Below are 14,746 nucleotides of genomic sequence, written 5' to 3' on the forward strand. Positions count from 1 at the left end.
AGAATGCTTACAAGAAGTTAAGGTACGAGTCTATATGAGGTAGTGAGGGGTACATAAAAGGGGATGGGGAAAGTGGGGGGGACTCAGGCTACATGCCCTTGAAATGGTTGGGTCAAGGAAGGACAGTTGGTGGTATTTTGTCCGACTGCTCTTGACATTAATTTGTTGATCGCTAACTTCGAAATACAATCTGGGGGCCACTGACCTCAAAAGGTCAGTGGCCCCCAACTGTCCTTCCTTGACCCAACCATTTCAAGGGTATGTAACCTGAGTCTCCCCACTTTCCCCATCCCCTTTTATGTACCCCCTCACTACCTCATATATACTTGTACCTTAACTTCTTGTAAGCATTCTGCTGAAGAGGACTACAGATAGTAGTCGAAATATACAGTTTCCCTGTACTAATGTTATTATTTCTCTGAAAGTGGGTTTATAGTGAACATTTACAAATGTGTTATAACATACTAATTTCCGTATATATATATATATATATATATATATATATATATATATATATATATATATATATATATATATAAATAAATGGATGGGATGGCAAGGGATGCTTTGAGGTATGGATATATGTGTAGGAATATTGTTTTTTTGACCTTTCCCTATACAATGACGCTATACAGGGAAAGAAGATAAATGTGCATGTAACTGAAGGGACCATGAACTTTTGAGAATAATTACTGTTCAGGATGTTGTAGGTTCATGTACTTATATCTAAGGCAATGTTAATTGTGATTAGAATATTTGTTAGATGTGGTTATTATAAAATTCAAATAATTTTTGTTTTTCATGTTACAGTGATGGCACAACTTGTTATGCTGACCAAGATGACGACATCATTTTTGAAGATTTTGCCAGACTCAGGCTCAAGGGAGAAACTGAGGCTTAGGATGTAAGTAATGAAAGAAAAAAAAAGAAGGAAAAAAAGCAGAAAATAAAGACTATACGTGCTCCTAAAATGTAACAAAACATGAGGAATGTTATATAGAGCTTAAAGTAGCTACAGGAGAAAAAAAAATTGAGTTATGCAATATATACCCATGTTTACCATAGTGCAGAATACGCAAAAGGAATTTTTGTCACAGTTTAGAGTACACAATATATCTTGCAACTGTTAAATCATCTGAAAGAAAATGCAGTGAAAATTTTGCAGCACAATGGATATACAATGTGCACATTATTTAATGACAAAAGAAGATAAAACGGGCCACAGGAGGTATGACTTAAGTACAAATTAAGAAGACAGACTTAAGAATGTGTAATGAAATATGTCTAAATATCTTAGAAAATATATTGTATACTGAAATAAAATGTCTTCATTGATGATCCCTTCTCACTGCTTGTACATTTTAGCAATGCCAATGAGTTAAGAAATAATATATAGGGTGGTTAGGGCAATGTGTTCATGGCAATTTTGGTCTTTGACCTTGACTAGAGAATATATGTGTATTCAGACTGTATGTACGCCGTTTTCTGTACTTGGAATACATGGATATTCTATTGTATTCACAAATAACCCTCTTGTTAAAACTAGTTGGGAAGATTTTGTTAAATGTCATAGTGTAGGTACCTTTCAGAATCTTTCCATACTTTAAAAGAGGGTCTTCTTATGATGTCAAATGTATTTCACAATTCCTGTCCAAATTGCTGTGTTTTGGAATGAATGGATGGTCATACTATAGCTTCATCCAGCAACAGTCTTTTGATGATGTGGAGTCACATGATTTAACACTTGTGTATTTTATAAATACCAGTGCATTACCTGCTTTCTTTGTGTATATTTATTTATGAACCTTGGTATTTAATTTAAAAATTTTAAAAAGTACAATTCAGTCACTTTTAATCTTTTTGGTTTTGCTGAAAAGTGAGACATGTTGTACAAGACTGATAAGTGTGCTCTCATTTCGTGGGTTAAAACCGAGCAGTGTGGAGGGGCTGTATGTGACACAACTAAGCAGACAGACAAATGGCACGACATAAATACGTGCTTGTATTCTCTGGCAAACATTTTGTGCTTGCTCTCTGCCTATATAAATTGTACTCTTACACTAACACAGAGCTGCACTCTGATGAAACGGTCAGGTTGAGGATGTGCACAATTCTCCCATGAGCACAATCAAAGCAGAAACACTTTGCTCCTCTTTATAAGTTCCTTTGTTTAAGCTATGTATCTCTTCTACATCTGTATTATAAGCCAAGCCCAGGTGTTGAGAGATAAAACTACACGATAACTTTCAGATTACATGTGTGTGAATGAATATATTTGCACATTTGTGTTGCAAGAGTGCATGTGCCAAGTATTTACCAATATCTTCAATCCGGGTCACAACGGCATACCAACAATCTGGAAAAGTGCGCACACATGTGTTTTATGTATATAATGTACATACATATGCACATACCAAAAGCCCTTTCCCACCTGATAAACATACATCATGCACAAAACCCGTCCCATCTTGGCACCTTGTTGATAAAGGGTCCTCCCTATCCCCTACCACACTTCTCAGGTCAAAGGCAATACAGTGTGGCACGTCACTTCCGTAGCAAGACCCAGGAGCTAGAGCTGGATTACCCACACCACCTCACGTGACAACCCCACTCCTCGTTTACTCAAAATATCCTTTAGAGTTATGTCATCCCTTTATCCAATCACAATCTTTTATTTCTGTATATTTGCTTTCTCCTGCTTGATACTATCTATCCACCTCATTCTCAGTCTTCCTCTTAAGCTTACTTCATCCATATCTGCTTCCCACATTATTTTCAATAGTCTTTCCATGTTTCATTTTAACCACGTGCTCAAACCACCTTGGTTCTCTTTGATCAGTTCCAGCCAGCAGCTCTCTAACCCCATTCTCTGCCCCATCTTGCCTTTTCAAAAGAAGAAGACCAGGAAGGAGCAGCAACCTTTGCTGCATAGTTGTCCTGTTGCATCGCACATCCTTACAAAGGAAATGAAGAGATCCACCCAGCTCTTTGAAAAAGAATAATTGCCACCACAGTGAAACTAAACAATCACCACTTCAGTCCCACTAAGCAAAATATTCTTGAACTTGCTTCACCTTACAAGATAAAGTGGCTTCTGAACAGTTATCCAAGATTCTTGCTTCTCAATACCATCAGTGGGCCATCTTTTGCAGCAAAAGGCCCCTTTGAAATAAACGGACTTCAACACTGCACTGGAAAGCTTCATCAAGAAAGTGCTGTTCAAGAGTATTGTTATGGTGGAAGTACATACATATCTGGAAAAGGCTTATGACAGGGTAGACAGGAAGGCACTGTGGGAGGTTTTGCGGATATACGGGATAGGAGGAAAGCTAGGAGCTGTCAAGAGTTTTTATGAGAGTAGTAGAGCATGTGGCAGGATGGTGGAAGTAAGACATAAATACAGCTTTTGATAGTCCCCAGACACATTTTGCCAAATAAATACTACAGAAACAGAAATACGCAACAATAGCAAGAAATGATTAACAAGCTTCTTAGGTGATAGAGAATGTAGACTAAGAACAACCATCTACTGGGGACCAAAATTCTATACAATGGACTCATAAAAAAAAGCAATACTATTGCCAAAATTGACCTATTTACATGTAACTTCCCCACTTCAAACCTACAGCACATAGAATCTGTCATAGATACAGATAACTTCATGATAATAGCCCAGCACAGCAATGACAAAAAAGAGCAGCCAAAAACACACAAATAGATCTCAACAGGCTAGAATTTATGGCTGACATGAAACAATAGCTATATCTCAAGAGACCCTCAGTGTTGACCCCTTGACTACCATGAATCTAATTAACACCCTATGGTCAATCAACCTTTTCCACAGAACTAAAACCTCACAATACTGGCCTTCATATCTGATACACACATGAGCTTAACCCAATGTATTAAAGACCTTAGGGCAAATGGGAAGCTGTCACACTTAGAACAGTGACAGCCACAAGATTTGGACTGCAGAAAGAAATGCATCACTGTACATAAACAATTGCCAAGAATGACACTTAACCATGCATGCACAGCATGATGTCCAGCAATTAAGAAAACAGACATTGTACAACCACAAAATAAAGCAATAAGAATAATCAGCTCCTCTAAAACAACACCAATAGAACATCTGCACTGAGAAACCAAAATCCTTTCTATGGAGTAACACGCAAGGAGGACAGGCACATTGTTGTATACAAGAACTCTTGGACCCAACCCCAACTCTCACATCACAAAACAGAGCCCACTAAATGAAACCTGTAAACACTCCCGGCAGTGTTACTCCAAACACATACAATAACCTGCCCCAAACTTTCTCAGTACCTCCACATAAAAACATACTCTTAGATCAAAAAACCATACTACAACAGACTGCTAAATTTCATATGTTACCAAACTCCCTCAAAAAACAAATCCATAGAGAAATCACTCCCAAGACAAATATGTATTGCACTTATATGTCAGTGTTAAGGTCAACATCCTGCTTCAAAAAAGTACCTATACAGAACTGGCCTAGCAGCAAACACCAGCTGCTCCAGATACAACCACCACCACAGCACACAGAAGACATAGAGTACTGGATACCTGGAATAAATTAGATAAAGAAACAGTGTATGCAAACACTATTCAAGATTTTAAGAAAAAACTTCATGCTGAAAGATACAAAGATGAGTCACCACGAGCATAACTCCCTTCCCATATGATACAACTAGGTAAATACCTGTTGTATACTCTTTTTCCAGACAGCAAAACAAAATCTCCAAGTGACTTGAGGGCTTTGGGTGTCCTGCAAGAGAGAACTGGAACAAAGAATTGACTGATTTATATAGTGTATATGAAACTAATGATGGGTACCTGCAAATAATTGTCCAAGGAGTCAGAAGTTAGAAAAAATATTATCTGCTACTCATCTTCAAAACCCACCAACATTCTTACCTTCATCAGGAGGTACAGTCTTGAGTAGCAGACACTGTGCAGATTTGGGTCCAAAACCTGTCAACTTCATATTTTACTCTCAATTTTTCACATGAAGAGAGCTGACAAATATTGACGACTTCTCTATATTACTACTACTATCACTACTACTACAAATTTGTGACAGAAATGGTCACACATTGATACAACACATACAACATTACTTCCTTGAGATCTATGGGAGGGTTCAAGGACTGTTGTCAGTATGGGGAAAATTTAGTATTTTGGGGGGGGGTTGGATTAAAGGAGAGGTTTTTGTTGTAGCGAGAGATGCTGGGAAAAAATGACTGATGTATGATATTGGTTTTACATGTCCTGCACCTTTCGCCATTAATGGGTGAGGGAGGAGGTCCCAATGCAACTATCATTAGTAGGCTTATTCTGTTCTCCAGAAAGGGAGGTTAAGATTAACTGCATTATTATAATGTTGCATCTACAATCAATAACCAGGAACCAAGGTAAGTGAGCAGTAATGTTCTCAAAAGGGATAAAAATGCAGTATGGAAAGATGTTAGGTTAGGTTTGGACATTGCTGAATATTGCACTAAATTAATTGCACAGGAAAGAAGTTACCCCCCCATGATACTGAGGTGCAAGAAAGTGTTACTGACAATGAATGTTTAGAATTGAGAATGGGGAAAAAATAATGGAAGGGGTGGTGATAGTAGACCTGTATGTACCACAAGAAAATTTAACATAAGGAAGTATGGGAAGAATTAAGTAAAGATGTGGAAAGGACAAGATATTGGTAACATGAATATAAAGAGGGTCTTAGAATGATTAATATGGCACTTCAAGTAAAGATGAATAATGAGAGATATTTTCCAATTGATATTCAGTACTGGGTAACACATATAACTTGGAAGTTCCAGGTCATTTAACATCATTCAGGTGAAAAGAATGAAGTATTGGATAGAATGTGCTAAGGGTAACTGGGAGTGGGTTTTCACATTTGTAGTGCACAACAACAACACAGTATCTCTTACTGAAGTGACCTGTAGTCCCACCCAGAGGCTGTTGCCAGTTTCCTGGAGGCCAGTGGTCTTCAGCAAGAGAGACCAGGGGCAACAGGTTGATTAATTGTAATGGTGAAATATATTTTTTTGGATGGACATTTGTGAAAAAGAAAGAATATAGAAGGAATAGGAAGACTGAGACATGGAGAACAAGATGGCATAGAGCAACGAATATGCACTCAAGGAATTGTGGATGTAATGAAAAGGAAGGCAACACACTACAGAATAAAAGGTAACTTAAGATTACCCCTGTGATACTAACCTTTGCTTGCTTCTATCTTACCTCTGTGCAGGATACTTTTTATTCCAAATATATTATCCTTGCCCATGTCGCTACTTTAACTGCTATTGCTTCGGCCACACCAAATAGTGACAGATAGTGATGTCATCATCTTGCAAGCATGCACCCACTGTACAACCATCCACAAATATATTCACTATCCCTCTCATCTTGGCTTCTCATGTATGAAGGGACCATGCCTATCCCCTGCCCAGTGCTCAGGTCAGAAGTAATACACCAAGAACAAGCACTTCTACAGCAAGCCCCAACAGCTAAAGCTGGTTTACCCCTACCCATGTCAGAGGAAAATATGTATGTTATAAGGCAACAAGAAAGTGCTCGATAACATGTTTCCTCTCACATAGGATAAAAAGTATGATTCAGGCTCCCATTTACAAGGGGGATTTGGACTATCTTGCTGTATTGCCTCTGACCTGGCTGAGATGGAAGGGTCAACAAATGGATTTTGAGAAGGTTATGGGATGGATGTAAAGTTTAATGAGTTATGAAATTGGACAGCTGGGGGATGTTCTCTCAGCCATCAATCTTGCAGGACCTCCACAAGCAGGTACCCATTGCTAATCCTTTACTGATCTCGCTATACTAAGTTTCAGTACCCTCATTGTTTCATTACCAGTGCTTCAGTGGCCACTTTTTATTCTTTTTACTTTCAAGAGGCAAAACTGATTTGACAAAAAGAGTGCAGTAATGCTGCTATACCCAATAAACTGATGATTATTATTATTATTATTTATATAGTGGGCTTAGAGAGGAAGAACCCATCCAACCAACGTGCACAGCTGTTTTAAATTTTTCCACCTCCACCTGGACATGTGACCCTAAGGGTATGGTGTCCAGAAATGGCTCAGTACTAATGCATTCTTTCACTGCACTTCAGTTATTTTATTTTAGGCAATTTTATTTATTCATTTATTTTTTGTTAAGGAAGGCAGTACACTGGCACATGCCCTGTCTCAGCCTCTGCATGCCAATAATACACATGATCCCAGTTTCCTACACATGCACCAAATGCAAACACCTCTCCTATTCAACAACTGCCAACATATGGTCCATGCAGAACACCCACACTCAGCAACACTAAACACTTGCAATCAACTGGACCTGCTTTCAGCACATATCCAAACCCAGTGGCAAAAATGCCCAAACACAAAACACAGCTGTTGCAGTTCTTTCATAAACACACCACACACACACACATTGAAAAAAACTAAATGTCTAAGGGATGTTGAATACATTTTACATACAGATGCACAAACTCTTGGAATAGCCTAATATGGAACCATACATGAATTTGAACCTATGGGGTCTTCTGAGTGTATATTTGAACTCCAAGCAAACTACAACATGATATACCTTCTGATTATCACTTGGCAGTAATGCACAGTTTTTGCAGCAAAGTGTCTCATGTTTGATAAGTCCAATAAAATGGGTTTAACACTCCCTTTGATATCGCAGACATCATAAATACTTCATTTATGATCTCTAAGCTAGCCTAGCTTACTTTTTAGTGTTTCAAGTGTGTTGTTGATGGCTGTCCAGATTGCTGGGCATCTTTGACACATTTACCCTTTCCTGAAACCTTTATCACCAAAGGTTTCCAGAAACAATCTGAGCTATTACAGCTGTCGTGTTGATCTTGGAACCAAACTTTATGCAGGTTCTATACTCTTAAAAGCACCTAAGCAGCTTCACCAAGCAGCAGAAAGCTATACTACAACCTGTTTGATCCTATTCAAATCAGTGAAACTTTTGGGTAGTATCTTGTATATTTAATGTGAATTGAAACAATGACAAAAGCAAATGATAATTACTATACTGTCTCAAGTTTCACCTACTGGAAAGCTGTAGCCCTACAGTGCTTGGCCCTCCTATTGCTCTGGGAAGAAACGCTTGACTTGTCTGTGTTGTATCAATGTGGGACAGTTTCTATATCATCAGCTTGTAGTAGTAACTGAATAATACAAGTAAAAGGGAACAACACTCCCATAATGGACTTGCTACATAGCAATGAACCAAACGTCATTGGTTCACCAAAATATCTTTGTCCTATAGTAAAAAATGATCCTGCAACACTTTAATTTCAGTTGGTAGGTGGGGAAATAAAAGGAATGAATTGTACAGGTAAGGCAGACTCAATTTTGGGAAGGTGAAGTTCCAGGCTTGAAGAAATTCTTTGAAGAAACAAACTGGAAGGAATTCATGAGTAACTTCAAAATTAAGAGGATATAGGACATTTTTCTTTATAGCTTGGGAGTGAACAAATATGTGCCAAGGATTTGTGGAAGAAGACAAAATAGTACGAGTTCAATAAAAAGTTTAAGATAACTGAAAATACCAAGGATGTGGCTCATGGGGGGGGGGATAGAGAAAGAAAAACCAATAGAACAAAGGAAGCATACAAATGAACTAAAAACAACTACAAAAGAATCTGTATAGAGGAAGAAAATTTTTGTAAAGGATATTGTAGATCAGTGCAAAAACTGTTCCATATGTTTATGAATGATAAACTGAGACAGGGAAGGAATTGTCAAGCTAATAGTGGGTGGTGAGGTATTTCAGAAGACTTCAGCTCTGGCAGAAATAATTAAAATTTAAAATCTGTCTTCATAAAGAGTAGTTTTGCAGAGGAGAGATAAGTAGTAATACAGGTTTAGAATATATGATCATATAAGTGAGGGAAACTTAATATTATGGTTCATTGTATGTTAGAAGAACTTCAGGGTCTGATGGTATCTCAAACTGGATAATTGCAAAAGGTTGGGGAGCCTCTAGAGCAGTGGTTCTCAAACTTTACCATGCCAAGGACCCCCCCAGATATTTAAGTCCCATCCGAGGACCCCCAGCCAATCAAAAGTTATTATTACCATACCAAGATATCCATTACATGATTATAATGCAGTGAATTTACTATTTGCATATTCCTACACAAAGAAAGTATAAAAATAAGCATTTAAAATATTTTCAAAATTTTGTCGATTTTCGGTTTAAAAACATTTCCATCTTCAGTTCACACTTTCTGTAAGCATAGAATAAAGCTTGAATGAATATAAATATTAATTAGAAAGAAACAAATGAAATATTATGACATATAAAAATGTAATAGAGAAGTGCTGGCTGATTGCACAACAAAATATCGATATCACCGACACTATAATGACAGAATCAGTTTTGTATATTTTTATAATTATATAGTTTTTTCTGGATTTTTTTTTTTTTTTTCATTGTGTCGCGGACCCCCTAGGACCTTCTCAGGGACCCCCAGGGGTCCGGGGACCCCAGTTTGAGAACCACTGCTCTAGAGGACAAGCTTCATAGTGTGTGTTTTTTGAAAGAAGAAATAGTTTCACAAGATTGTTAAGGGGCAAATGAGGTACCAATTCATAAAAATTGTGTCTTGTTGCATTACTCCTGACCCAGACAGTGGGAAGCAATGACCCTTCATCCACAAGGAGCTAAGAAGAAAGGGAAAACAAATGAGTGTTGGATAGATGCAGATGAGGTGAATGGTGGGTGCATACCTTGGCTGGCCACCTACCTTATGAGAAGGAAGAGGCTTTTTGTACATGTAGTATGGAAGTGTGTGTCTTGTTACACTGCTTCTGACCCAGGGCAGTGGGTGAGATGCAGGGATGACCTGTCATCCAGGAGGTGCCAAGATAAGAGGGAAGGAAGGAGGTAGAAGGGAGTGGAGTGTGATAAGGATGGAATGGGTGGGAGTGGTTTTATGCCTTTGTATTTTGGCTACCTCCCTTATAAGGGGGAAAAAAGCCTTTGGTATATGTATTTATGTAGTATGGAAGTAAAGAGACCATTGAATTATAGGCCAGTATCAATGTCCAAAGGACAGTGAATACAGGTGCATATACCCTTGAAAGTGATATAACCCAAGATCTAGGTATTATAATTGGAGAACTAAGGTAATATAGCCTAAGTTGCACTAACTAGAGGAACTAATGACTGGTACCTGCACATAGTTCTGTGAGACGGATGGCAACCCCTTTACCTCAATCAGGAGGTGCAGCCGTGAGACTCTGTCTTCAGCCTAGGCCCAAGATCTCTCTAGCAACTTCATCTGTATTTCTTACTAATTTTTCACACAGAAAACTGACAACTGATCCCCAACTTCTACCACTTTCAATTGGTAACAGAGAGAGGGGTTTCATTTCACTGCTTCTGAAAAAGAGATAAGGAACTTGACTCCCCCTCACACACACACACACCTGTATTTTGGCTTATAGGAGGATGACCCACTTCATAGGGAGATTGCTGTAGATGAAAGTGCATGTAGACATATATATGTGTATATATATATATATATATATATATATATATATATATATATATATATATATATATATACACATACGCATCTGCAACATGGCTCCCCACCTTTTTTTCATTAGGGGGGGGGGGTAGGAGGTTGGGTTTTAGAATTGCAGCCCTGACTTCTGCCTGAGTTTTGCCATTGTATAGCAACTCAAGAGACCTGAAAGACATATTTCCATTCCTTGCCTTTGTGTTCACTGAACTGTCTTTGTGTAGATTTGTGCCGATAGCTCCAATGCTACTTTTTGCTTTTATTTTTTTCTTTTACATGTTTGATTGCACCAGTACACACCCTGATGGATCCTACCAACCTGTACTGAAGAATAAGCTCCTATTTTGACCTGGTAGACTGAAAGCATATAAATGTAAAAAATAGTAAGGTATACTGCCAATGGTGAGAGCTCCAACTGTTGCATTACTGCTACCATATGTGGCCCTTTTTTTCCTGTTGTTCCAAGACTCCTTCTAGCAGTTTTGAGTGCCTTTCCTTCAAATCTCCAGCTGTGATTTTCTGATCCTTCACTACTTCACCCCCTAGGAAGTCGACAATGCCCTTAGTAAACTTCCTTGGAATCTTAGGGACTGGTTTTCTTGGTATGACATTGGGAGGGAAGCCACATGTGGTGCTAATGATGCTATCAACACAGTCTACATGCCTTATTCTATCTTTTGTTTATATTATTTTATCTTTCAGGCCAAGATACAAGTCTTTTCTTTGGCACAAGAATTTGGTAGGACCCAAGGGCTGCAGTGTAAACAAGCAAGAAAAATAGAAGTTAGCAGGGTGAAAGCAAGTAGCACTAATATACTCTTAATTGGGGTTTGGCAAGCAATGAGGTGGGAAGTGGAAATAGATACATGTTCCTGATGTATTAAGTTGCCAGAGGTACAGTAGCTATGTTAATCTTTGAGGCTAACCTGTTAAACCACAAGAAAAAAAATTGAACACCTTTTTTTTTTCCTTTCGAGTTCTGTGGCCTATGCTCCAGACTTGCTCCAGACACTATAGTATGGATGGTTGGGTCAAGGTAAAGGGGGCATTAGATACAAAAGGACTATTGAGCAAGTAATAGAGTGGAAGGGATGGGAGTAAATAAAGAAATTGTAAATGGATGAAGAAATGATGCAGCCCAAGGGATGTTCTTGTCTGCTCTGTAATTTCTCAACTGAACGACGAAGGGTGATTGCCATATATTGTAGTGGGGATAAACCAGCTCTGGCAGTCAGATCTTACTGTGGAAGTGTTGTGTCTTTGTGTCTTTGACCTAAGCAGTCTGGCCACCAGGGATGAGTCTTTGTTCACTAGATGTCAAGAGGGAGGATCAATGAACAGTTTGAGTAAATGTGGGGTGGGTGTACATTTTGAGTGGCAGCCTCCCCTCTGACCTATAAAGGGGAAGATAGCTATGCATGTTGTATGCACACATACAATAATACAATTGAAAATACTTGTATCTTGAAAAATATAGTATCAGTGAAAAAAAGGCAAAGGACTTACCATTTCATAAAAGAATATCTGAGGGCCAATGGAAGTTACCATATCTTCAAGGCAATTAGTCTAATGCCAATTGTGTCTGATGTATGTTGCTGCATGTGTGGTTTGACTTTCAAGTGTAAATCATGAAGTCTTGCTTGAGAGCAAATATCAAACCAGTGGTCAGGGATCATTCAACCTATTGTCCCAGGTGCATCTTGCAGGAAACCCATGGCTCACAAGTAAACTACAATGGGTTCTGGATGGTCAGGGAATATGATCCAATTTGATGATCAGCGCAGTTGTTTTATTGTTAGTAATCGATGCTTTCTGTGTTAAATCAGGGTTTTCACTGTGTTGGTACATGTAGTTATCAGTAAGTTCATATTCTTTTATTTTCATTTTTTGAATACTGTATACACAAGAAGTTTTTCCTGTAAAGATGAAAAATTACTTATTTCTTGTGGTCTTTATAGCTTGATATGCTGCAATTATTGCTCAACTGAGACTTCAGAAGATTGTCTATTTCATGCTGTTTGTGATTACACTGCCCCACTCTAACCATACCCAGACAACACAATATTTCTTCCTTGAGTGACTTATGGGCCAGTCTGATGTTTATTGCCAGCTACCTGGGAACTGTGGGTCTTCTGCTACACGAAACTGGGGCAACAAATTGTTTGTCTGATTATACAAAGTGGCAATTCTGAAGCTCCATATGACTTAATGGATATCAGCCTTATTCTTTGTTTCAATGCCCATATGGATTGTGAAATGAAGGTACCACTCATGGAAATAATGTGTAGTTACCATAAAATAATAATCATTGTCTCGAGTTTCACTGACTGGAAACCTACAGTTCTTGGCAATAGTCTTTGGGCCCTCTGACAAATCTCTCTGGGAAGAATCTTTGGACTTGTCTATGCAGTATTAATATGTGGCAATTTCTATGTCACTGACTTATAGTGTAGTAGTAGTATGGGGCAAGGGAGTAGTCGCCAATTGTCAGCTCTTTTTATATAAAGAGGTAAAGGAACTGCAGTTGAAGATGATGAGAAACCTTGGACCCAGTCTGAAGACATGAGGCTGCATTTTTGGATGGAAATGGGAGTGTTGACAGGTTTTGAAAATGGGAGGCAAGGAGATTATACTCTCTGATCATCATGTAGGTCCACCACTGGTTATATGATTTCCTAAACCCAGCCAAAGCAATATCCAGAGGAAATCATAATTGCTAAACTTTCTCAAACATGGTTAACTAAACTAAACACAGCAGTTGACCTACAGGAAGTCTTGTGTAGTTATCTTGGTCAACTTAAAGTCAAATCTAACTTAGCTGCACCTGTCCATATCACATCTTATCCTTTTCATCTTAAATGATTACAGCTTGGTAAGACAAAATTGGGGTACAGCAAAAGTTGCAAATGTGCATGGCCATGTAGGAAGTTTCAGTAACTGATCTGCAGCAATATTCCAGGAATTCCAGTACATTCTGGAATACAGCAGTATCATGGCAGATCACAGATCCTTTGGTAAAAATTCCTTAATTGCTGCATTTATTTTGAATTCCAAATGGGAGTAATATTTATGGTTACTGGCAAGGAGGAATTTGCCAACTTTGTACCTTTATTTTGCTCTAGAACTGGACAACTGAATCAATATTTTTTGGAGTGGATGGACTTATTTTTCAGATGTCACCTTCGGGATGGGTATAGGGTGGGTGCATATTTTGGCTTTTGCAAGTTGGAAAAGGCCTTTTGGTATGTATGTACCTCTGACAAAAGCCTAGTCACAAACAGCTTTTCTCTTGGCATTGCATTAAGATTATCTACAGGAGGACAACTTTCAACCCTACCTGGGTTCATCCAAACCTGATTCAGACTTTACAAGTTTGCATTTCAGACAAGTGTTGGAACTCGTTTTGCTCCGTCACTGTGACATTCATAATTGTACTTGTCTAAGATTGGGTAAAGAATATATTCTTTGTTTATCCATTTCATCGAAAGAAATTAAAAAAATTTCAGCAAACAAAACTAGTATTAAACATCAGTAAAAGTAAATAATCAATCTGTTGCCCATAGTCTCTGGCTCATACTCATCAATATAAAGCATCAGTAAGACAGGATATAAAAAAAAATATGCTATGTTTATCATGTACAAGACGAAGGTACAAAACATGTTTTGAGCAAAATGAAAATTAGGAATGAAATGAACTATAAAAAAAGGATAAATTACTGGACTTGTATTTGGTCCTACACAATAAGAAAAACTTACACAAGAGATTTAATCATTGTGCAAAATGTGATTTACAGGTAAATATATTTCTGATATTAATTTGGGAGCAAGTGTCCCATTATGGACCTTGTTCATAACAAGAGAAATATTCAAGATATTGTTGGGTTCGGGAATACTTGTTAGTGTCTTGTCGCAAGGCAAAGGTATCATAACTGTATCTGTCAGTGGCCTTCAGAAGGCACAGGTATTCACCCCTTTTGTTCATGGAGCACCACATTTGTTAAACAGACATTTAGTGGCTGTCAGAATAAAAGGAAAGTGTCACCTGGTACACAAAGGGCTAATTCTTCAGGTGTTCCTTCCTTATCATGTGAGCTGCTGTTTGCTTCATCATCTCATTAAGTACTGCATGTGAAA

The 14,746-nt window shown here is 38.2% G+C and overlaps 1 protein-coding gene across 6 annotated transcripts in view; it reads left to right on the top strand.

Moving 5' to 3' along the window:
* krz (beta-arrestin protein kurtz) overlaps positions 1-1,782 on the top strand; it is a 336,006-nt gene extending 334,224 nt beyond the window's left edge. For all 6 annotated transcript variants that reach the window (XM_076187353.1, XM_076187370.1, XM_076187388.1 and 3 more), the window contains one exon: positions 811-1,782. In XM_076187353.1, the coding sequence (XP_076043468.1) occupies positions 811-901 (91 nt within the window). In that variant the 3' untranslated portion in view covers positions 902-1,782. The remainder of the gene's footprint in view (positions 1-810) is intronic.
* Positions 1,783-14,746: the final 12,964 nt, after the last annotated feature.

The sequence above is a fragment of the Oratosquilla oratoria genome, chromosome 1, assembly GCF_046742065.1.
Source record: "Oratosquilla oratoria isolate Oo_2021 chromosome 1, ASM4674206v1, whole genome shotgun sequence".
NCBI classification, from domain to species: domain Eukaryota; kingdom Metazoa; phylum Arthropoda; class Malacostraca; order Stomatopoda; family Squillidae; genus Oratosquilla; species Oratosquilla oratoria.